The following is a 24870-nucleotide window of genomic DNA, read 5'->3' as shown; positions in this document are numbered from 1 at the left end:
GAACTTAAAACTGTTTTCCTAAAACCTTCCTTCCACAGCTCCTTCTATTATTTATTTTCATTTCAGTTTATCACTGTACTTTTGCAGGGATTTTTAGCTATTACTTTCAGAATCCAAACAGAATGATCACAGGAAACATATACGCACACACACACTACAAGTAATAATGAATTATGGGGGAAGCAACATGAAAAGTATCAGGAAAAAAGCAGGTTGTTTCACAGACCATTTCATTCGCATAAAGAACTGCAATGGCAAGAGCATTTACAAAATGAGGCATGTTCTAATGATTTGGTAGCTATAAAAAACAACTTATTTTTGAATATTTTGCAGATTTTTGAGAATGTAAAGCATGTCATTGCCATATGTCACTTAATCTCCAGAGACACAGATGTGTCCCATCTGCTTTTGTTCTTATGTGCAGCATTGTTACTTTTATCTGTGGCTGCAAATGCACTATTTCTTTCAATGCCCTTTGATTTAAAATGCATGCCATCATGCCTTCAGGGAAGCGGATTCACATAAGAAACAATGGAATCACATCAGCTACCTCTACCCCCTGTGCGTCTGTGTGTGTGTGTTTATGTGTTGTGTATTTGAATATTTCTCTCATTTAAAACCTCTTTTTAATCTACTTCCCTTCTGGGTAATCTTTGACTCTAATCTTTGTCTCTCGCTATGCAGATTGTTTCTGCATCTTACACACAAAAATCAGCTATCCAGAGGAATGTGAGAAATTACTTGACTTCCTAAGCAAGAAGTGCCTAATATTCCTGATACAGATCATTTTTGTTCTTTCATAGCAGATAAAGAGTTCCCAGCAGCGATGGGTATCAAAAGGTAATGCAAGGAAAGGTTTTTTCTTAAAGACTCTAGGCCCATGACAACATGCTAAAATGATATAATGAAAGGATGAACTTATATTTTTGGTCCTATTGGCTTGGTTGTGGGTGTTTTAAAGGCCGAGTGATGTGTGTAAGTATGTTTGAGGTATTAACAGTGGGATGCCTCTCAATCAATCAGTTATCAACATTATTTAAACTGTCTCATTACTCCAGGTCAGAAACCTAAGCAGCTACAGCCAGTAAAGGCAAAAAATGCACTTTTAGTGTAATGCTAGTTTGAATTAGCTCTATGCAATACAAGAGTCATTGCTACAATACTAGATGCATAGGGAGCACAGGAGGAGGAATCTGGAGCAGTCATGAAAAGAAGGACACCTCTTGTTATATATTACAGAGTGCTGTGGCTGTCTGGAAGCAACTCTTGCCAACTATCCTGGGATTTGTGGAGAGGAGTAGTAATGGAAGACAAAGGGAAGAAACAAAACCGTAAGATAAAAGCAAGACACCAGTGATATGGCCATCAGTATACTGGACTGGCCTTCTGCACTCCCTGACCCCTCTGGCTTGCAGAGCATCTTGTCACATCCCTTCATCTCTATGGGTTTCAGCATCCAAACCAGTCAACCCAGGGAAAGCTCTTCTTAGGAAAGCACTATGAGCTTCACCCTTTAAGTGGCATCAATGTGGAAGCCATGGCATTATAGACAGCATTATCAGATGGCTCTGAAAAGGGTCAAGTCAGTCTGCACCTCCCCATCAAAAGTCCACTCTACACATGTGGAGAGCTCAGATCTGAGAAAGGCATAAGTTAACTGACAGGCGTAATAAGGATTTCTGTGGAAACAGATAGGCAAGTCTGATTAAGCTGACAAAAACAATAGGTAGGAGGAGTTCTTTTTCCTAAACCCAGTGCAGATAATAGCAGTGAGGGAGCCTGCAATGATGTTGTGGTTTAACCCCACACTGCAACTGAGTGCCATGCAGTCACTCGCTTACAATCTCCCCTCCCTCCAGGGGATGAAGAATTAGAAAAAAAATACAATACCATTAATGAAACATATTAACAATAAACCATAATGAAACATGATGATGATGATGATGATGATGATGATGAAAAGGGAGACCATAAAAAGAGAGACAGAAATAAAACTCAAAGCAGAAAAATAATGCACAACACAATTGCTTGCCACCCACTGATCTGTGCCCAACCCACCCCTGCCTGAGCAGCAATCAGCCTTTTCTAGTCAGTTTTCCTCAGTTTATATACTGAGATATACTAACTTTCCACAAAGAGAAACATGATCATTTTGTCCCAAGATGTGAAGAGAGCAAAGATTCCAAGAGCTATTCCTTAGTCACAGGGATGTCCTTAACAGGAAAAAAAGCTTGTTGCCTTTTTTTATGGTTCAAAGATGAGGGAGAGATCTTGCTCTAAACCATTGCCTCAACGTGTTATTGGTGAAGCAATGGTAATATGATTAAACTACTCTGGGCAATGTAGAGGATAGGCTGGAGTGGAAATGATACAGACAATAACACTATGAAAAGGAACTGCCCAGTGCGCTCAGAGATGTTGCAGTGCTTCTTTCCATTTTTCCTTCTGCAGTGCTCATCAGCTGGTTATGATCCCAGAGACAGCTAGTTTCCCAAACTATGAACTGCTGCCTTGCCAGCCTGCCACCTGTACTTGCATAGCAAAGCTAAGCAGCAAAGTCATTGAGGATGAAATAGGCAAGGCTAGAGATGGCTTCTCCTGCCTTTTTCCCTCATCACTCAAGTTGCAGCTGTTGTCCATGAACAAAGTAAGAGCTCCACTGGCTGCAAGACACAGGCAAGACACAAACATCCTTAGTGAACATGAATCTGAAAATGCAAAGAAAGTTCCAGGTATGTCTTTACAACACCAGAAGTTAAATGACGGATAATGAAAAACACAATGTAAGAGCCCTCTGAAAGGGATGGGGGTTAGTCAGATGAAAATTTTGACTGCACCTTGAATGACTCCTAATTTGTTCAGTGCTTAGTATGTGAACTGGGAAATATGGAGAGACATTTTCTAAATGTTTCCTAAATCTGAAACCGTTTCACACTTGGGGAGCAGAACTTTCATAGCACACCTATAGATAAGACTCAGCCTTGTTTCAGGCAGCAGCCATGAGCTGTCACTAAGTCAGGTCAACCATGCTGCCTGTCTATGTGAGATAGCTGTGCCAATCAGCTGGTGACAGTTCAGAGGTCTTGGCAGTAGAAGTGGCTGTTATCAAGGGATTTTTTCTAAGGGAAAGAAGTCTGAGGCTTTGGTGGTTGAGGTCTTCAAAGACAAAGGGAATTGTAAATAAAGGTGTGAAAATTCTTAGCAAGAAGTCTGAATTTATTTCACATTGAAGAGAAAAGCTGCTTTTAATACCTCTTGATGAAGTAAATTACTGGCTCTGAGGAAATTGGACTTGTGACCAATCAAACAAGGTTTGTGGAGATCTGACCTAAGACTCTTGAAACTGTATGTACTATGCTTTGGCTGACTCAGTCCAGATTTACTTATATCCATACAAAATGGCTTAAAAGCTTACATCAATTTTGTTGTTTGATTTTTTCCCCCAGACTTTAAAGGTATCAAGGTCTCAGTGACAGCTGAGTGTTGGTTAGCCTTGATCTATTTTCAGAACCCTAGATGCTATTGTCTTTTCCTTGGGTACATGGCTCAGGTCCTGGTTTTGTTAGTGATTATAAGAAATATTGGTCTCTTCCTGCTGCACCCTGCCAGCCATACCTGCATTGGCTGAGTCACTCATCCTGGCTAAGAGCAAAAATGAATCACAGTGAAATTGAGGTACTTCTAGAGAATGATGATCTGGGGAGCGTGATTTTGTCCTGTCTTTGTTGCTTTTAAGCTTTGGTAACTTCAGTCTACTGCTCCTGAATTATGTTGGTGCAGACAAAACAATATTAAAACAAAACTGGTGCCCTGTGCATCCAGAGGGAGATGATTGTCATCCTGTAATACAGCAGCAATGTCACAGATGCGGGATGCTTGGTCTCTGAGCGAGACCAGAATGAGCCTAAAAATTAGAAAGTGATCCTGTACTGTCTGGGCTGCCCTCTTGTATTCCCCAGCAAAGAATTCCTGAGACTGCTAGAGCATTTTGACCCAAAGGTGAAGTAATTTGTCCACTTGACAGAGACCTCCTCTGGAGAAGGATGTCTCTTCTCCTTACCCACAGACCAGTTTCCTTAGATCTACTTTCTCTTTTATATGATCTGGCAACACATAAGTAGATCAGATGGTGTCAGGAGTGCTGAAGTGCTGGCGCTGAGATACCAATCCAATAAATTTAAATTATAATTGGTGACCCAAACATCTTTGGAAATTACATTAGAGGTCTCAGACCTTGAACAAAATGCAACTGCAGATGGTATGCTACAGGATAGCTGTTTGGTTATAAAAGAAAGGCAAAGCTTTTGTTTGGAGCTCCTGCAGCTGCCCAGTTGCCATTTACGGATTGTGTGTGAAGCCTTAACATGAACAGGTTTAATTCAAAGTTGCTGCCCATTTGCCACTTGAAACAGCGGGAACTGCAAACTATCTGGCAACTTTTTATTTAAGTTTTGATCTCTTCTTCCCATTGTTATATTTGTTATAAAAGCTGGATTTCAGTTTGCTGACTACCTTTCTAAAATGACACAATATTAAATGGAAAGCACTCCATCAAATCACTTTATCACTCCTGCAGGATCTTCAAAAAAACTCCACAAGATGGCTAAGAATTATGTAAAGTATTATCTGCATGATTATATGACTTTCTACTTTTGGTTTTTCCCAAATGCACTGACTCAGATGTGGTGAGAACATTAAGAGGCATCATTCTTTACAGCCAGCCTGCACTCAATGAGACCCACAACATGACACACAGTTAGTTCTGCATCATGAAGCCTCCACAGGGCAGCACTGATCCCTTGGAGTGAGTGAAATGGAGGCCACAAACAACAGGCTGTAACCTAGCAGATGGATTAGAGTTAAAGAGATTTGCTTTTGATCTGCTTGGAGATGAGAAAACAAGGGGGAGTTATTTTGGCTGCCTTCAGCTTCCATGAGGAAGGGCTCCATCATGAAGAAGCCAGGCTCTCCTGGGAGGTGCACAGGGACAGGACCGGTAAGGTAAAGGTGCATGATGGGGCATTCCCAGAGTACTAAGAGAGCCTTTTTTTAATCAAGTGTACTCTGCATAAGGAGCACCACTGTCCTTGGAGATGTTTGCTGGCTGACTCCTCAGATAACAACCCAACAGAGAAGAAGGGTGGGACTAAACCTCTGGAGATCCCTTCCAGCCAAATTATTCTACCATTATATGAACCTGTATAGATCAGACCCTCCCTCACCTCAGCTGCCACAGACATATCTTTTCCAATTTACAACTTAATTTTCTCCTTTTGTATGGTGAAGATCTAAGTGACCAGTGATGTTTTTCCATGTAATCAAAGCTGAGCTTCAGTGAACACCACGTACTGTCTTAGTCCAGTCTGCAAACTGACTTCAGCCTCTTGGAGCTTTCAGTGAGAAATGAGGCCTTCTCAAGCCTGCCTGTTTCTTCTAAGTAATTTTTCTGATCAAATCTATGTTGCATTAAGAATAGAAATGAGGACTGTGGTTTTCTCTTCAACCTTGTGGGATGCAAAAGTGTTGAAAATACCCATTTCTGAATGGTGATAAGGTTTGCAAGCATCTGTTTCAGCACTCCATTAAGCACAGATTTTCTAATTGAGCAAAGCCAATTGACAGCAACGCAAGATGGAGACGCATGCACTTCATTGTTTACATACATAAGTACTCATGCTGACTACAGGTTCCTTTCCATTGCAATTTACTGACTTAATTGTAAGCCCTGGGTGGGGAGAGTCTTACTTCCAAACACTCCATCTGGTTCTGGTCTCACCCTTCTCATCAGCTGTTTTGCTCAATGCAGAAAGTATTTGATTAGCAAAACTCTTTCTTTAAGCCATATTTTCTCAGGACTGCATTCTAAAACAGCAATAAACTCCTGTCTGCCTTTCTCATTTCCTGGGTTGATACTGATTGCCAGTGCTAGTCCTACCTGTCTCAGTCAGATTTGATCTCTTAATTAGTTTATGTAGGATCTCTAGTCAGTAGACATCTTCAAACAACCATGTCAGGACTGATGCAAAGGGTTTTCATCTACTTTAATCACACTTTAGAGCTGAAGAGACTATACCTCCCTCCTTGCTTGTCACATGCAAATGAAAGTGTATGTGCTACCACCATAACTAACTCATGTTCTTTCCACAGGCCTTAGAAAAATAAACCAGAGAGAAAGAAAAGTTCTGAAGCTGCCTTTAAGAGATAAAACCTCTACCTGGAACGAGAACTTCTGCTCTGAGGCCATCAGAAAACTCTACAAGCTGAAGCAAGGCTGAAGGTACCCAAGGTGCCATCTGGCATCATCCCAAAGACCAGATGGATGCTACTTTCTCATCCACTTCTGGACCCTTCCCTACATGCAAGACTGCTATACCAATAGCTGCATGTAAAAATAGGCACTGGTGATGTCATGACTCAGTTGCTTTTTCTGGACCTGCCCACTTTTTCCAGTTACATTTGAAAAGAATTAATACAAGATTTAGCTCAGATCCCTATCAGCAAATGCACATGGAAATACCTCCAACTCTCCTGGAGCCTGGCAACTTCTCAGAAGCTTGGGCCAGCTCCACTGTCACAGCTGTGCCCATGATAATACAGATCAGCCTTAGAGCTGTGCCAGTGAATGCGCATAGAAGATTACTGACTGAGCACAAGGTCTGGTTCATTGAACTATAAAGTGAACCTCAAGAAGCAAGCATGAACAGCAAGTTACTGTAGCAGACAGTAATGCAGAGGAAATAGGGGTTTGCTGAGGACCCTGTCTTAAATGTATTGAGAAATATCAATAGCACCAGTGCTCCTGATAGAGTATATGTGCACGTGCCATGGACAGTTATTTATTCCCTTGGCTCCATGCACGTGCGATGCCTTAGCACGTTCTCAGCATTCAGAATGATCAGCTCTGCTGTCTGTGCTATTAGATATTAAAGTAGTGGCAGGGATCTGACAGCAATTTGCCATGTCTGCAAGTTGCATGTGTGGCATCTTCTTATGCCATCAGTATGGAAGAAAAGAGCTACCAATACAAGCTAAGACCTAGCTCATGTATTTTCTATTTTAAATGTGCATCAGCTACATTGTTATCTTTGGAACTGTATCATTCAGTGCATCAACATAGACAATATGCAGAGTTGAGGTGAATACAACCTTCAGACCTCTAATTAAGGTATGAAAGATTCTAAATTATTTAACTTTCACATATGGTTCTACTCTGATAACAGTTATGAGATGTAAAAATACAGCTACTTCACCAACCACCTAAATTACCAATGATATTACGCTGTTCTCCCATAAGGCACAGGAATCCTTTTATCTGTTCAACTGTGTCTCTTTGGAGTAACTAAGTTTGATTAAATCATTGTAGTTCTATCAGGCTTAAACAGCTGAGGCCTGAAGTTTGGACTCCTAACTATATACAGGTATTTACGTAATATTATTTGTTCTTCCTACTACACAGATCTCTCAACTCGTGTCACCTCAGTCTAATTAGCTCACATTAGAGAAATTGTTGCCCGGCAGGGGAATCTGGCCTTCTGAGGCTATCTTGCCAATGCTTCTGCTGTTGCAGAAACAGCACCTGCTTGCATGGAAGTGAACCAAGAAATTTGTGAGGATTTGCTCCAAGAGATCATCAGTTCTCTTCTGATGTGATCACTAGACCCCGTTGAAATAAGCAAAGGTGTGAAAAAGCATGAAATTGGGTGTAGCATTGCAATTCAAATCTGTCTTATGAGTGAGCCAAAGAAAAGCTGCTTGCACCAGCTGGGTACACCAAGTCAGGCTGAATTACTTCATCATTTACATATTTGAGCTGGTTAGCTCACTTGCAGCATCCCCTGCCACAGGATTTGTCCCATACAGCTGAGCACTTATATTCCCACCAGACTGCAGAGAAAGGTTGTTGTCCTCAGCTTGCCTTTGCCTTTGCTGGGCTTTTCAAAGCCACTTGCCCAGATACGACCCTGATGGCAGTCTGTACAGAACAAAGAACCTGAGAGCTCTGACTCTGCTCGGTGCGGCATGTGGGCACTGTAATGGTCTCACTTGAGAAATAAAAAAGGATATAAAGACACAGTAATTAGAATACATGGTTTGACTGGAGACTAGCCAAGTGTGTGTTTAACCTCCCTGGCTGTTCAAACCCTCTAGGTGACCATGCCCTGATCTGAAGGTAACACCTCAGAGAGGCTATGCATCTTTGTGGTCACTGTCACATGTTTCTCAGAATGTACTTGCAGGGTTGTCTGCACCCTATCCCTCAGATTGCATCACACTCAAAAAAAAGGAGCAGGAATGATCCCTCCTTTGCAATCAATCCCTAGACTAGGTTTTTCAAGTTTCTCCACCCAAAGTTGTTAGGTAGCTGCTGAGACTCACTGGGTCCTTCTACATTCTGGGTGCTTCTTCAAGGATTGCCCCTGGCCTGGAAGGGATGTCTGACCCTGACAGTATTCACCTGGGATATAGGAAGGTTGAAAACCAGTTTCCTGATTTTTCCTTAGACCCATGTCTCAAAAAAAGCATCATCAGCCCTTTGAGAAGGAGGGCTGCAATGACCCAACTTAAATGACATGACTACTGGGGCTTCCAGCATTATTGCAAGTAAAGTCAGGTTGAGGCAGACAGTTGAGGAAAGAACTGGGAAAAAAACTGAGTTCTTCATGTGTTGTTTGTGTTTGGTTTTTATCTAGTTCTTGTGACAACTTTCCTGTCAAACAGCCCTACAGGAGTTTTCAGTACTTGATAAATTGCTATGAACAATGTTAAAAAAACTCAGTGCTATGAGAGAGTGATTTTAGCTATGATTTGAATTTGGTGTGACTTCCTTGTGGGTGAACTAAGGAACCCAGGGGGAAGTTCATCTGGATTTACGGTTAAAAAACAAAAAACTCTGTTACTGATAACATGCTAATATCATCTTGACTTTTTTCTCTTCTGCCCCCACTGCTCAATTCCCAGGTCTTTCTGGGGTTTTTTTCCCTTTTTTTTTTTCTTTTTTTCTTTTTTTTTTTTTTTTTACTTAAAAAAATCTGTAAAGCAGAAGTCAGTTACAGACCAACATTATCAGAGATTAATTTTATTCTGCTTTCGCATTTTTCTGTAAAAGTGCACACTTGTAAGCTGTTGGTAAGAGCACCTAACAAAAAATTCTCTGAATTATTTATAAAAGTAGTTTGTCTTCATTTGCTGTTTAGATAAACTAGGCATCCCCTGATTAATGGGTGATTACTCATAATTTAAAAGGCAGGATTCACATGACACATAACTACTCAAAATGGCAATGTCCACAAAATTACTTATCTCATAACTAGATGCTATAACCCGCCTGTTAGTTCAGCTCCTACAGTAGCACAAAAATATCTTGAAGATAGCAAGGTTCTTAATTCAGCAAGGTAGGGAAATATTTTTCTGCAGTACCATTACTACATTAGGCAGATGAAATGTGGATCTGTAATAATGAAATGCCCAGATGTTTTACAGCTTCAGATGAATTAATGAGGAATTATCTATGTGGCAGGAATAGTCCAGTGCAACATCCCATATATGCAAGTTTCTAGTGCCCTTGCACTTCTGAAATAGATGGAAAACTTTCTCTGCTTTTAAAAGACAATCCTTCTTTATACATAAATTGTGAGAAACAAAACATGGTCCTTCACACCTAGAATACTTAGTTTTAGAATTTTTGGTTGCTGCAGCTATTTATGTTGCAGCTGAAAGGGACCCATAAAAGCACATTTTGTGTAGAATACTGAATATCTTTCATGACTGGGGCTATTTCAACATTCTCACTTAAAAACACTTTATTGTCAGCCTTGCTGTCCTGAATGTTTTGAAATAATCACACAGCTCCTATTTTTTTAGCACCATGCTGAAACTTCTGAAGACAGCTTAGTCAGAGCTGACACCTTAGACTACAGAATCCCATTATTTTTATTAGATATTTTCAGCTATATATCCATCTCTGTCTTAATGGTTTTTATTAAGCATACTAAGAGTATGTTTAATAAAAACAAACTAGAATTAATACATTTATATATTTATACAGATTTAATATTTCTACATGATGCACAGAGAATAAACAGTTATGAATTTTCTTCTGCTTGTATTTCTCTGTAGAACACCATTGCAGTCACACACCTACAGCATTCCCAAATCATTCTGCTCAGCCTGAAGTTATAATTTCCTGTTGTCAAAAAAACATGGTAAGGTTACATTTTTCAGGAAAGCAAGAAATATTTCTTTTGAAATACAACCATTTCAATTAATTTACGGAAGTTAAAATTACTCACTTTTAATTAAAAAAAAAAAAAAAAAAAAAAAAACACAAAACCAAACACACACGCTTCTTCCTTCTCTAAAAAAAGGTAAGATCCCAGCACTGTAAGATCCACAAACTTACCCAAACTGATTACAAAAGTCAGTTAAACCAGCATGGGACTCTAATGAAGTCCAAAATATAAGCAGATACAAGACTTACTGAGAAAAATATTTGGGGTTGGAGGTAACTAGCATTTAGAAGATTAAAAAAACCAAAAACCAAACAACAAATCGAAACAACAGCAACAATAACCCCAAACCACTACCAAAAAAATGAAAGCCCTGGACAAACAGAGATTAGCTTACCTTTAAAGAGTGAGAAGAACAAGGATGACCAGAGGTACAGTGCAGAATAAACAAATGCCAAGCACCTTTCTGTGAGCATTGTCAAAATAAGCTGGCTCTCCTTCCTGAGCAGAGGGTGAAAGAGAATGAAGTCTTGAAGACAGCCTGCAATGACTGATGGATTTGGCAATTACGGTAATAAGGCATCAAACCAGCTTCCCACCAGGGGAGAAAAGTGCATTTGCTCATGTGCTTCTCCAGTCCCCAGGAGCCAAGACAGCTCAGTGCTTGGTCAGTAAATCCAAACACAAAGGAACAGGTTACATTCCTTTGGACTCACATTGCTCAACACACTGAGCCTTTCCCTGGTCAGGAGCAAATGCAAGTGATCCTCGCACACAGCTGTCTGTGTACTGCAAGAAGGGGGAGTGTGCTGCCTCGGAGACGCTTTCCACATCTCCACATATTGTACCTAACTCGAGACAGCACGGCTGCAGTGTTTCCAGTGCTTGCACTCGAGTGCCTCTAGAGTTGTTTCCCGGTGAAATGAATTAGTGTGTATCCCCCTCTGCTCCCTCCCAGCTGCCAGGGCAACTTGCAGCAAGCACCTGTGGTACACACCTGCCTTTTCTCCCAGCAGAGGTGGCAGGGGGATTCAATAGTGCAAAAGTTTGAAAAGATGAAAATAGCCAATCTCCTGTCCATTTTTGGTGCACCCCTTCCTGTAATCGCTTCCACCAGTCGCAGGGAGCTGCTCTGAGTGCCCTCTTCCCCAGCTGTCTACAGTGGGATTTCGCATTCACCTTGGCTCCCCTTCCTCTCCACAATTTTATCCACTAGCAAAAGAAAGGCAAGGTGAGGCAAAGTCTTGAATGAATTATATTCACCATTTGGGCCTTTCTTTTCTCATTTGCCTGTTCTGAACACTCACCCACTTCTCTTTCACCGCAAGTAGACAGAGCACTTCATACTTCCCCTTGCTGAATTTCTTGGGGCTCCTGTCTTGACAGGGTACAAGTCTGGATTGACTCAGAGAGCAGCAGCAAGTCGTGACTCCGGGCAGGAGGAGGGATTTGGGCACTGCCGTAGTGAGGCTGCAGCGGGCAGTGCAAGCCGGCAGGAGAGCAGAGCCCGGGATGTGGGGCACAGGGTGAGGAGGAGACCTTGCGAGGTTGAGTGGTGGGGCACGGGCTGGAAACATCTGCCCTGGGATCAACTGCAGAAACGCAAACTTATAATGCTCAGGAAACACATGAAAAATCAGAGGTCAAAGAACCAGGAAAGGGGAGGGAAACATTACAAGTGGGGAAAGCAATGCCTCCAGCATTAGTTAATAACACACAAACATGTTCTGCAGTTTTCATGCTTTCATTTTCTTTTAATAAACGCTAAATAGATTTGGAAGGCTAAGACCACAAGGGGCTGGCGCATACCCCAGCTGCAGCCTGGAGTGATTTAGCTGTATCCTCAGGCCCTCTCAATCCTGTCACTGGATGGTGGGCTGTCTTCCTGGGGGTCTGGGAAGGGTCCTCAGAGCTGCTGGCCCTCTCTTTGCAGGCTTGCTGGGATGCCCCAAGTGAGCTTTCATTGACCAGCTGCATGTGGAACAACCAGGCACAGCCTCCTCTGGATTCTCCCAGGCTCCTTCTTGCTCCCCATGAGTAGGAAGGGGGACAGAATGGGAACTGCTGCTGGGACCCCATGAAGGCTGGCCTGGGAGACCCCCTGGAGTGGCATCAGGGACTGTAGAGGGGCTGTTCTCCCACTCTCCAGCTGCACTGCTGACCTCCAGGCCCATTTGATGTTGGGCCTGTGATGGTGTCAATAAACTGGTGGGCAAAGCTTCTTGTGTGCCTGTGCAGGGAAGCCCATAGAAGCTGGAACAAAGCCTCATTTGGGCCAAAGTAGTGCAGGCCGGATGGGACAAGGCACTGCACTGTTGCTGCTTCCTACCATCCTCAAACAGCTGCCTCTGCTCCCAATGCAACTGTGACAGCAGGTGGTGGAGAACAGCAAGGTAGAAGAGGGATGCTGAGACGTAGTGCAGGAGATGCTCACTGAGCCCAGGGCAGTGGCCACACGGCTGATGGCAGGACTATTGCAGTGCTGTGGGAACTAGGGGCAGCAGGAATCCTAGTCTCAGGTCTGATACTGCTGCAGAGCAATGGGGATTGGGAGCAGCTAAGTGCTTAGGAGATCAGTGAGTTTGATACATGATCACAGCTTCCTGCAGGGGAGATCACTTGAGCAGAGCCTACTGCAGAGTGTGGGAAATGGATTTGTAGAGTTCTCAAGCCTGACAGAAAGCCCACATAGCATGCATCCACATGCAAGCTTTGAGACAAGAAATGCTGACTTAAAAATGCCATGGAATAGAACAGATATTGGTGAGAGAGAAATGGAGCTAGAAAAAAGTTTCACAGATGGCCTTACAAATAAGACTAGATGCTTTGAAAAAAATAGAACTATGAAAGATGCATTGTAATAGGACACATGAGGGGTAGTTCTAGATGATTGGCTTTAAGGCATCTACAGCATGGTGTGGCAAAAAGTTGACAGGCCAAGAAATGCATATAGTGTAATGTAATTAGGAAATCGTCATCTTCTGATTGTGATGGCGTGGATTATAACATGTGTATTGTCACACCCTGTTCATGAGACTAAAAATGGAATTAAAGCTTTTAAAACACCTCTCAGTTGTCGCATCTCTGGGTCAGGAAAAAGGTATTGTCCAACAGCAGAGATGCCTGTTCTTCCAGACATTTGTGCTGACTGCAGGGCAGCTGCACCTAAACTTCTCCTTTTCTCCTTTTCTACTCCCCTCACATCCCCACAGTACAACAACGTGGGGCATAGTTTTGTTCATGATTTTTGGTTTACATTTGGGTTTTTCTTAAATTCCTGTAAAAATGAAAGCTTTCATCAATGAGTACAACTTCACACATATTGTAGCTCATTTGCTGTACCTTCAGCCACTGGAGGTGGCTGTGTTCCCATTGATGGCCAGAGTGTGGGGACTGGGAGCAGCTGGGTACCTGGGACCTCCTCCTCTGAGGTGGAACAGGTCCCATGGTGCTCTGTGGGCTGGAATGACATGCTCCTCAAAGCTGTCATCCCCCACACTAAGTACAGCATGGAGGGCACTCTCCTCTTGCAGAGAGGGTCCTCAGGCTTGCTCCCAGCCCACTGCAGAAGGCACTCTTAGCAGAAGCAGAGAGGCAGTGTCATCCCAGCTGTCCAGGCAGATGGGACAGCAGTTGTCCAGCTCCATGGCCATGCTTGCCATGTGCAGTGGCATCTGAAGACAGCTGGGGATGACAAACCACTTCACTGCCTGTCAGTGACACTGCAGCAGCAATTGTAGTGCTAGAAAAGTGAGGCCACAATTGCTGTCTGGCCCAAGGATGGATGGACGTAATACCCATGTCCCTCAAGAAGAAACCTTGCCTGCTCCCCAGATGGAGCTTTCCCCCCCAAGATAATTTCTGTTCCTGCAAGAGTGACTCCTGAGTGCCCCGGCTGCCTCAACTGAGAGCTCCATTTTGCAAATTACTCACAGGGGCACAGGCTGAAAGCCACTGATCTCACAAGGATGGAAAATCCACCTATATTATGGCGCTCTGCAAGTAAGAGACTTGGTGCTGCAATATCCCACTTTGAGCATGCAAATGCAGACAGGCAGAATACAGGGGCTTTGCAGTCTAGCTCCTTTTCTGCGATTCTCAGCTCTTAATCACATTTCATAATTAGGCTACAGGTGAATTCTTCGAAATGCCTGGGTTGCTTTGTTCCACAGACAGCCATTTAACCATGTCATCTGGCAGAAGTGAGCATGTCTTACAACCAAATATACACTGTGGAGTCTACAAAACACAACTTATTGCACTACTGAGCTGCAACCAGGTTTTTTGTTGGGATTGCTGCTTACATAGGTTTCATCATCGGTGCAGGGGCCTGAAGGTGTGCTTCTCTCACAGGCTGTAGTTAAGGAAGGATACAGGGAGGACAAAATTATTGTGCAAGTTGTGCTCCTCCTCTCTCATGGCCACCTGAAGTGCGCTGCCACTGGAAAAGGCTTTCCCAGAGAAGACAAAACCAGCCCTTCTGGCTGAGATCCTATAGTAAGGATGTACACCTGCCCCTCAGCTCTGGATGTTTTCATTGCTCATCTCCTACAGAAGCAGATGGCATAAATACAGAAACCAGGATTTTTCACCAAAGACCTTAGAGGCGGACATTTTCTCTCACTGCCATTTCCCTGTGAAGCCTGGGATGGACTGCTGCAAACTGGGGCTTATAGACAAGGTCCATGTCAAAGCTCTACTTAGGGGTTCAGACTGTGTTCTGACCTTGGGAAGTTATGTGACTTGCTCCTCTTCTTGAGGTTTTGTCTCCTCTGGGTCACATTGGTACAACTCTGCAAGTTTGGAGCTGGGCATCCTTCCTCTGTGGATGGGTTTGTCTGCAGGTGAGACAGCTCTTCTTCTACCACCTTTAACCATGCTTGCTGCTGAGTTTGCCCAGTCAGCCCTTCTAGCACTGACTTGACTTCCAAGCCAAACTCAGGACCTCATGCTGTGAGCGAACAGAGATAAAGGACAACTGGCCACAGTGACACCTTAACGGCTGCGCAGGAAGAAAGGAGGATGAAGAAAGCCCTCATAATGCAGGAAGTACTGGAAAGTGCTTTATCCCAGGAGTGGTTTGGATGAGTTATGAGTGATTTGGGGAATTCTGATAAAGGTGTCAAGTGCTGAAAGACACAGAGCATTGTTCAGAAGTCACATCACCAGGGTTTCACCATGCATGTCAAGCTGCAGAGACCACTCAGTGGGTTCAGCTCCTCTCCAAGGAAGGCAGATGACACCAGGCCACACATACACAGGCCAAGTGACCTTGCTGGTGAGGCTGGGGATGCTGGAGGACAGGAAAGTACTGCAGCTTGTGAATATACCTGGCTGGTGAAGCAGGGAGCTGGGCTGGGGTAATCCAAATTCTGCTGGCTGCTAGGATGAGGAAGCCAAGGAAATGAGCTATGGAGGGGTCCACTTCTTTTGCTGGTGCAAAGGGAGACAGATGGTTTCAGGAGGGTCTGCATGAACTAGGGATCTCATGGCTTCCCACTCTTGTAGGCAGCTGATGCCTAGTGGGTGAGCTGAGGTGACAAGGGAGCTGCCACCTGAACTCTGCATGCTCCAATGGCACATGGAAAGAGCTGCACAACAAAAGCAAGGTGCAAGGAGTTCGAGCCTTGTCAGGCAAGCCTACAAGTAGCCCCTTAACCCCAAAGGCTCAGGCTCTGATTCTTCAGGCCCTGCTCTGTCCTTTCCCCACACAAGAGAAGCAGAGAGAAGAGAAAGAGAAGCATAGAGGTGAAGGGCACTGCACCAGAGCTCAGCCAGAGGGTGATTCCGCCTCCTCGGCTGCTGGAGTCTGCATTACCGGACATGGTGGATGCTCAGCTGGTGAAGGAGCAATGCCAGCCTCTGGTCCTGCTGAAAGGGACTCAGCCAAGAGGGGAGCTGTGCTCCTGGAGTCAGCCTGCATCCTTAAGGCCTGCAGAGCTTCTTATCTGTCCTATTTCCCACCTCTACATTTCCTTCCCCAAATCAGTGTCCACTTTCCTCCTTCCTGCTGTGCTTCCTTCCTGCTTCCCATGCCTCCTCTTTGTTTCTGCCCCACTTCCCGGTTTTTCCACTCTGCCCCTCTTTCCCAATTTCTCTTCCTCCTACTGCCAGGCCCTGTCTTGTTTCTGTAACCTTTTTGTGTATTTTCTTAGCCCTTCATTTCCCTATCTCCACATTTCTTTCTTTATCCCTGTCTCCTTTTGCTCTCTCCTGCTTCTCCTCCTCCTCCTCCTCCATTCCTTGTCCCTATTTCATTCTCCCTACCCCCACTTCTTGACTCACCATCCCTTTTCCTCTCCCTTCCACTCTCGAACACATCCCCACTCCTCGGCCCCTGCCCTTCTCCTTCTCTCCCTCTCGCCGCGGGGCAGTGTCCCTCCACCGTCCCTGCCTCTGTCCGTGCCCGGCACACGGGCGCTGTCCCCTCGGAACCCGCGGAGCCGCGGGCACGCCGGGGCCATGAGTGCGGCCTGCGGAGCCGCGGGCACGGCGGGGCCATGAGTGCGGCCCTGCGCGCTGCCCGCTGCGGCGGGGCCTCCGCCTCCCCGCGCTGTTCCCGGCACGGCCGCGCCGCTCCGCTGCTCCACCGCGGCGGCCGCCGGCGCCCCCTGAGGGTGGGCACGGCCTGAGGCAGCGTGGGGAGGCGGCGCTGCTGCGGAGGGAGCGCGCTGAGGGCTGAGGGACGGCGGCGGGATGTCCTCTGCTGGCGGGAGCCGGACAGCGGCAAAGACGGGCCCGGAGCGTGTCCCTGCTGCGTTGAGCCAGCCCGTGGCCACACCTGCGCTCACTTTAAAAAGGCCCCCCACCCTAACTCGGGGCTCTTGGTTGTCGCTGGGCACACGCAAACCCACTCTAGTGCCCCCAGGAAAGCCCGAACCAGCCCCACAGCCTCGAACAACAAGAGCTCTGCTCGAGGCCTCCAAGACTCAGCCTCTCATAATCACAGAAACACAAATGTTCTGAGTTGGAAGGGACCCACAAGGATCATCCAGCCGAGCTCCTGGCCCTGCGCAGGGCTATCCCAGAGAATCACACCATGGGCCTGAGAGTGGTGTCCAAATTCTTCTTGAACTCTGTCAGGCTTGGTGCTGTGACTGCTTCCCTGAGGAGCCTGTTCCAGCGCCCAACCACCCTCTGGGTGAAGAACCATTTCCTGATGTCCTAAACATCCCCTGACACAAGTTCACCCTGTTCCCTCAGGTCCTGTCACTGATCACCAGGGAGATGAATGCCTGCCCTCCACCTCCTCTCACGAGGAAGCTGAACAATGTGATGAGGTTTTCCCTCAGTGTCCTCCAAGCTGAATAGATCAAGTGCCTCAGGCACTCATATGGCCTCTCTTCAAGGCTCTTCAATCATCTTTGTAGCCTTCCTTTGGAGGCAATAGCTTCAGAACCCCAAATCCCTGCCTGACTAAACCCAAGGATGCCTGAGTTGTCCTAGAGCCCCCAAACATCCCAAGCCCTGCTCTAGTCTCCTCCCTCTGAACCTTGCTCAGCAGTTTCCCCCCACCCTACCTAAATGTTTCCAAACACCCCCATCCCCATGCCAGCAGCTCAAAACCCTCTTAAGTCTGGTTCCAGGGTGCCTCCACATATCCCCACAGCCTACCTGAGTATCTCTGGTATTCTCCAATTCTGTCAGAGTACACTCTCAAAACTGCTTTCAAGGTGTCCAAATACGTCTGAATGGTCCTCTGAATGGGACGTGGAGAATGCCATCTAGGTGTCATGAATACCTGCAAACCCTACCCAAGTACCCTCAAAACCCCCCAAACCTGCCTCAGAGCCCCCAATTTCCCAGCCCCTGCTTCTGAACCACTGAAAGTCCTTCTTCAAAGAGCCATAAACCATAATTTCCTATAAACACCCCATAAACCTCTTTTGTAGTCCACAAAACATCCGTAAGTCCCTTCCAGGAGCAGCCAAACAAACCACAAGCGTGTCTATGACCCCCAAAAGTTCCTATACCCTGTGTCCAAGGCTGCAACCACTAAACACCCTGAAACCTTTTTTTTGAGCCAGGAATACATCTGAAATCACATCCAGCTGCCCCCAAAGACTCATCTAAAATGTCCAGTAACAACCTAAACCCTAAACCCTCTGAAGACTTTCTCAGACTTCTCCAGGGCCATGCCCAAGGGTCCACAGATGTCTCACCAAACCCCAGATATACTGTGATGTGCCATAGCTCCTGCTGCCTCTACAAGATTCCGTACCCTGCCCAATTCTACTCAAAGCACCCAAAATTTGGGTTCTTTTCTACAAGGGGAATTGTCTGAAAGGACTGCTTTAAACACGGAGGTGTGCTGCTTTCCTGCAAAATAGACTCACAATGGCCATAAAGTTTTACAACTACCTGGCAGGTTCTTTGCAACTTTTCTGTAAGTAAGGTGCTAGCTTCACACCAAAGGATTTTGCACAATGCCTGGTTCCTCCAGGACAGCTCCTCTGCCTCCCCACCCACTACAGTTTTATTCACCAGCCAAGAAAAGGAAAAGTTAACAAAGGCTTGAATTAATTAAATTCATCATTTCGGCCTTTCTTTGCTCATTTGCCTGTTCTGAACACTCACCCACTTCTCTTTCACTGCAAACAGGGACAGCACTTTGTACTTCTCCTTGTTGAATTTCTTGGGGCTCCTGCCTTGACAGGGTACAAGCCTGGATTGACTCAGAGAGCAGCAGCAAGTCATGACTCCGGGCAGGAGGAGGGATTTGGGCACTGCCGTAGTGAGGCTGCAGCGGGCAGTGCAAGCCGGCAGGAGAGCAGAGCCCGGGATGTGGGGCACAGGGTGAGGAGGAGACCTTGCGAGGTTGAGTGGTGGGGCACGGGCTGGAAACATCTGCCCTGGGATCAACTGCAGAAATGCAAACCTGGAGCAGTCCATTATTTTTGTGTTAGATTTGTTTGTGATTTTTGTGGGTTTTGTTTGTTTGTTTTGCTGAGGTTTTTTGTTGTTGTTGTTGTTGTTTTTTGATTGTCTGGTTGGTTGGTCAGTTTTGTTTTCCAAATTTCTCTTTAAATGAAGGCACTTGCCAATGAGTACAACTTCACACATATTGTAGTTCATTTGCTGTACTCACCTTCAGCCACTGGAGGTGGCTCTCTTCCCACTGATGGCCAGAGTGTTGCAGGGCTGTGCAGATGGGGGAGCAGCTGGGTACCTGGGACCTCCTCCTCTGAGGTGGAACGTGTCCTGTGGTGCTCTGTGGGCTGGAATGACATGCTCCTCAAAGCTGTCATCCCTCCACACCGAGTACAGCATGGAGGTCACTCTCCTCTTGCAGAGGGGGCACTCAGGCTTGCTCCCAGCCCACTGCAGACGGCACTCTTAGCAGAGCAGCCAGGCAGTGCATAGCTGGCCTGCTCCCAGCTGTCCAGGCAGATGGGGCCAAGTGCTGAGAGCAATACCACTAACCAGCAACAGCTTTGCATGCCATTCCTTTCTGGCTGTGGCAGCAATGCTGTTGGCTTAATAAAAGCCTTTGGGACACTCTCTCTTGCCCACAGGCAACTACAAAAAGATCTTGAATCTTTTTGGATTGTCAAAGTGATAGACTTAGGCAAGGGATGCTTATGCTTCAACTATTTGATTTTTGGATGTGTAACTTTCTCAGTTCTATGTTCTTTTCTTTCTCCTCCAAGTGGAGGAGAAGCACTTATTTGGGGGGAGGCCAGGCCATGAATTCCTTGAGCTGCATTATCATCCCCCATTCCTTCCACATCTGGAGGATCAACAGGATTGTGCTGTGCATGCACAATCTGTGTTCCTGGTACAAACAGTAAGCACCAAGTAAGAACAGGTAGGAAGTGCTGTCTTCCCTCACTGTGGGCAAGAAGGCTCCATGAGAGTGAAGACTGCTGGACAAGGAAGGGAGGGAAGAGACAAAGCAGTGTGCATACAAGGGCTATCCATCCATATGGAGGGGCTACTGCTTTAGCCACAGGAGCTTTGACCATTGTGACAGCATGGGGGAACCCAGGGAAGTATTGGTGACGGTCAGCAGAGGAACAACTTCAGACTGACTCCCCAGCTCCTTTGCAGGCTTGCTGTTGGGACTAGTCAGGAAGTTGAGGACACCTTCAGGACATCTGTAAGCTCCTGAATCCATATGCAGTTAGGACCTCAGAGATGAAGATGTCTTTGGGAAGCAGAGCCCCTCTACCCAGCTGAAGACTCTTCCCTGTTGCAGGGTGGACAGCCCACTCATCCCAGATGACACTGGGAGAATGAAGCCTGCCTCTGTCAATACCCTAGCTGACCTAAGCAGCCTGAGTGCTTTTGTCTTGTCCGTGCTGACTCCAAGCACTGCCCATGAGTGCTTCCTCAGCCCTTCCATGTCTCCCCTTTGCATACTGCTTGCTTCCATAAACAGCAGCCCCTGACTCGGACCTCCCCTTATCCATTCACAACTTGCTTGACAAGGAAAACGGGGGTTAAGATGAGGTTGCATGATAGGTACAGCAGCATCTCTTATAGCTTCTTTTCCTCTGTGTTTCCTCAGTGCCAGACAAGGCTCAATGAAGGCTGTCAGGTTTCTCAGACTTTTCTGAGAATCTGTCCTGTAGGAGCCTGCAAAGGGAAGTGGCACGGAGACCTGTGATGGAAGGCTTGGAGTCAACAAAGCAACCCAAACCATGACTGATACCTAAATATATGTGTATTTATCTATCAGCTGGGGAATTGCAGATCTATTCTATAACAACACAGTTCTTGCTAAAGATTCATTCTTGCATGCTGTTCATCATATCTTCATTTCCCACCCTGTGAGTATGTAGCTCAGTGCTCAGTAAGCTATGAGTACCATGTAGCAGATACCACCTCCTCAGCATTGCTGCCTAATGGTCCTGAGTGGCTTCCAGTCATGGAGGGAATGGCGCTGAGTCACAAAAGCACTTTGAGGACAGAGGCTAAAGTAAGCTTGTCTTACAACTTCTGATTTTCCTCCATTGTGCCTAGCTTCTTTTATGCTCTTTCCCAAAATGAGGCGGAGGTCTCCCCTGTTCCTCACACTGTTTATATTGGTTTGCTTTTGCTACTGTGTATTTAGAATGTTTCTTATTTCCAGTGTCTTGTGCTCACTTTCTAGCAACATTTAGCTACTCGAAGACCTTTATTCTGAACCTGAGTCCTGCTTTGCCCCTTCACTGGTTCACATACTTAACCACAAATTGTGTCTGGCTGTGTCATCAGAGTATTAAAAAGTTCTTGAACACTGCTTGCAGAACAGTAGTTGAGTATAGTTACACATGTATTTAAAATAATTTGATATTTCTTATGTCTTGATCAGTGTATTTATAATTCACGGGTAACTAAAACTTTTGCTTTGGTCCTGAACTGTGTTACAGATTTCTCAAAGTCAAGATGTTATGGAGAGTGTGAGACAGGAGGACTCTTGCAGAATGAAACTGGACCCAACCCCGACCTACCTAAAGATATTCTGTAAAGTTTCATACCTGATGGCGGGGAACATGCAACTAGATATCCTCCACAGAACATGTGGCATGTTTGAACTGCTTGACATCATTTGGAAACTGTAAATAGTAATCCTGAAAGTCTGGGTCCCATGGTGCTTGAATTACTAGAGGGGATTTGAGGTACATGAGGTACTACCCACTTGCTTTCTTCATCTCAGTGGGGACTTTGAGCTGTGCTGCTGGCAGGACATTTTCAGTCCAGCCTCCTCCTCACACCAGGACCATCCCCAGCAATATGTCTGTCACCATGCCTTTGCCAGTGCCAAAACAGGTGTTACTTGACAGTGACTGAGACAACCTGGTTACAGTGTCTATACAGTATACCCATAGAATAATTTCTTGTTGCCCTTGTTGTCCCTGGCCAGATTTATGTCTATGAGGACTTGTGGGTCCTCACGGTGAGTGCCAAGTGCCAGGCACCCATGAAAGCCACTCACTCACCCTCTTCTGCTACAGCTGGGCAGAGGAGAGAAAAACTTAACGTAGGGCTCATGGGCTAAGAACCAGGAGAAAATACTTCAAGGGCAAAATAAGCTCAGCTTAGAGATACAAAGTGAGTTTATTACTAACAAAATCAGAGGAAGATAATAAGTAATATAAGCCCTTAAAAACGCATTTTCTTCTCCCAACTGCTCCCTCCTTCCCATGGAGAGCATAGGGAGACAGGGCACAGGGGCTTTGGTCAGTTCATCATCCGAGGTTTTCTTCTGCTGCACAGGGAGAGGAATCCTTCCCCTGTGAGACCATGGGGTCCCTTGCCATGGGAGACAGTTCTCCGTGAACTTCTGCAGCATGGCTCCGAATCTCTGAGCAGCAGTCCTCCCAAAACTGCAACGTGACTCCCGCCCAGAGCTGCTGTGCATGGGTCACTCTTCCACGGGGTGCAGTTCTCCAAGGACAGGCTGCTCCAGCCTGGAATCAGGGACCCCTCTCTCCACTGGGTCTCCCTCAGCCTCCTCCAGTGGGCTGTGGGTGGATCTGTGCATCCCCCGTGGATCCTCATGGGCTGCAGGGGCACAGCTGCTTCACCGTGGTCTCCCCACGGCCTGCAGGGGAATCTCGGCTCCAGTGCCTGGAGCAGCTCCTGCCCCTTCTTCTCCACTGACCTTGGTGCCTCACATATTCTCACTTCCTCCTCTTCTCAGGCTGGAATTAAAACTGTGCTCCTACCTTTGTTTTGGTTTCTTAAAGAAGTTATCACAGAGGCATTACCATCATCTCTATCCTTGGCCAGCGACATGTTCATCTTCAGAGCCATAAGGGATTGGCTCTGCTGGACACGGTGGAAGTTCCAGCAGTTTCTCACAGAAGCCACCTCTGTGGTTTTCCCCACTACCAAAAACCAGGCCAAAAACCAGCTTTCCTTACTTGTTCCCTGGTGGCTCAGACAATCTCTCTGCACTTCTCCCAGACTACTTGTGCTTGCTTCCATCCTCTGTGTGTTTGCTTGTTGTGTTTGAGTTTGTCCAGGGGTTCCTGACATCTATATAGGCCTCCTGGCATTTTTTGCCCGAGTTCCTCCTTGCTGGGGTGTATTGCTGAGCTTGAAGAAGGTGATCCCTAATTTCAACCAGCTTTCCTGGGCTGCTTTTCCCTCCGGGACTTTATCCCTAAAGACCCCTGAAGAAGCCAAGATCTGTTGTCCTGAAGTCCAGGGTAGTAAGCTTGCTGTGCATCTTTGTCACTGCCCTGAAGATCTCAAACTCCACCATTTCATGGTCACTGCAGCCAAGACTGCTCCTGGGCTTTACATTCCCCACCAGCCTCTCCTTCTTGGTGAGAACAAGGTCCTGCCTAACACGTCTCCTTCTCTATCACTTGAAGAAGGAAATTGCCATTGTGTTCCAGGAATCTCCCAGATTGCTTAAGTCCTGCTATATTCTCCCTTGAACTGCTCTCAGGGTGATTCAAGTCCCCTCTGTGGACCTGGCTTGTGAATGTGAGGCTGCTCCTGTCTGTCTGCAGAGGGACTCATCTGCTCAATGTTCCTGGTCAGGCAGCCTGTAGTGAGCCCCTGCTATAATGTCACCTGTCTCTGCCCTGCCTTTAATCCAGATCCATGAGCTCTCAGCTGGCTCTTCATCCATCCCAGGGCAGAAATCCATCCACTTCAGCATGTTCTTGGCACAGACAGCAACAGTCTTTCCTCATCTCTCCTGCCTGTTTTCAAAAGGATCTGTAACCTCTCATTCCAACGCTTCATAGGAGTGTTGGCTCGTAGGAGCCACCCTACCATATCTTTGTGGTGCCTCTTAGCCCATCTCTAACTCCTCTTGTTCATTCCCTGTGATGTCTGTGGCATAAATTCAGTCCCTGATGAAGCAGACCTACTGGCTGGAGTGTCAGGAATTCCTTCATAACTTTTCATGTATTCTCCTCCTGACCCGCCCCAAGCTCTGGCCATCTCTTGCTGACTTCCCATCAGACTGGAAGGACTAAGAGGGACTGAGGTTCCAATCCCCTGACACCTTGAATTCAAAGCCCTCTTCACCAGCCTGGCAAGCCTATGGCTGAAGATGCTCTTCCCCTTCCCTGGCAGACCGACCCCATGAGCCCTCAGTACACCCAGTTTCCCAAGGTGAGTTATGTGGTCCAAGAAACCAAAACCTGGACTCAGGTACCAGCCTGTAACCATTTGTTGATTTACCTGCCTAACTGGCCCTTTCAAACATCTTCCCTTTGAGAGGGTAATTAATGAAACAGCAGTGTGTAATAGTCAGTGGACTGTTCAAGGCTCAGCAGCCTATCAGTGACATCCCTGCTATGACTCCCCAGTAAGCAGCACCTCTCCAGAGACTGTGTCAGGTCTCTCAGTGCCTCTGAACCTCTCAGAAGTCACCTACTGCTACCACCCCTTGCCTTTTCTTAGTTGTGCTGGCTGTGATGTGGGACCAGATGGGGCTGCCTTACTGGTTGTTATGCAGGGAGCAGATGGGGCTGCCTTACTCAGCTCCAGTGCCTCTCATGATGTGACAAGTCTTTCCTCTTCAGTCCACAGGGAAAAAAAGTGGTTATGCAAGGCAAGGGCACTTCAGGCTTCAGGGAAGTGTCTTCCCCCTGTGGTCCTTGCAAGCTTCCATTCTTCTGCATTATTAGCCCCTCCCTTCCTTATGTGCTAGTGAGAGAGTTTTTCTGGCTGTTAGGTCGTTGGCTTGGGGGGC

General features: G+C 46.1%; 1 protein-coding gene across 1 annotated transcript in view; it reads right to left on the bottom strand.

The window, feature by feature from the left end:
• The window catches only part of LOC131095815 (neuronal acetylcholine receptor subunit alpha-7-like), a 58418-nt gene extending 47419 nt beyond the window's left edge, over nt 1-10999 (bottom strand). The window contains exon 1 of the mRNA XM_058043929.1: nt 10624-10999. Within this exon, the coding sequence (XP_057899912.1) occupies nt 10624-10702 (79 nt within the window). The 5' untranslated portion in view covers nt 10703-10999. The remainder of the gene's footprint in view (nt 1-10623) is intronic.
• Between the last annotated feature and the right edge of the window lie 13871 nt (nt 11000-24870).

This window comes from Melospiza georgiana, chromosome Z, assembly GCF_028018845.1.
Source record: "Melospiza georgiana isolate bMelGeo1 chromosome Z, bMelGeo1.pri, whole genome shotgun sequence".
In the NCBI taxonomy this organism is placed as follows: domain Eukaryota; kingdom Metazoa; phylum Chordata; class Aves; order Passeriformes; family Passerellidae; genus Melospiza; species Melospiza georgiana.
This window is presented reverse-complemented; position numbering and strand designations above follow the sequence as displayed.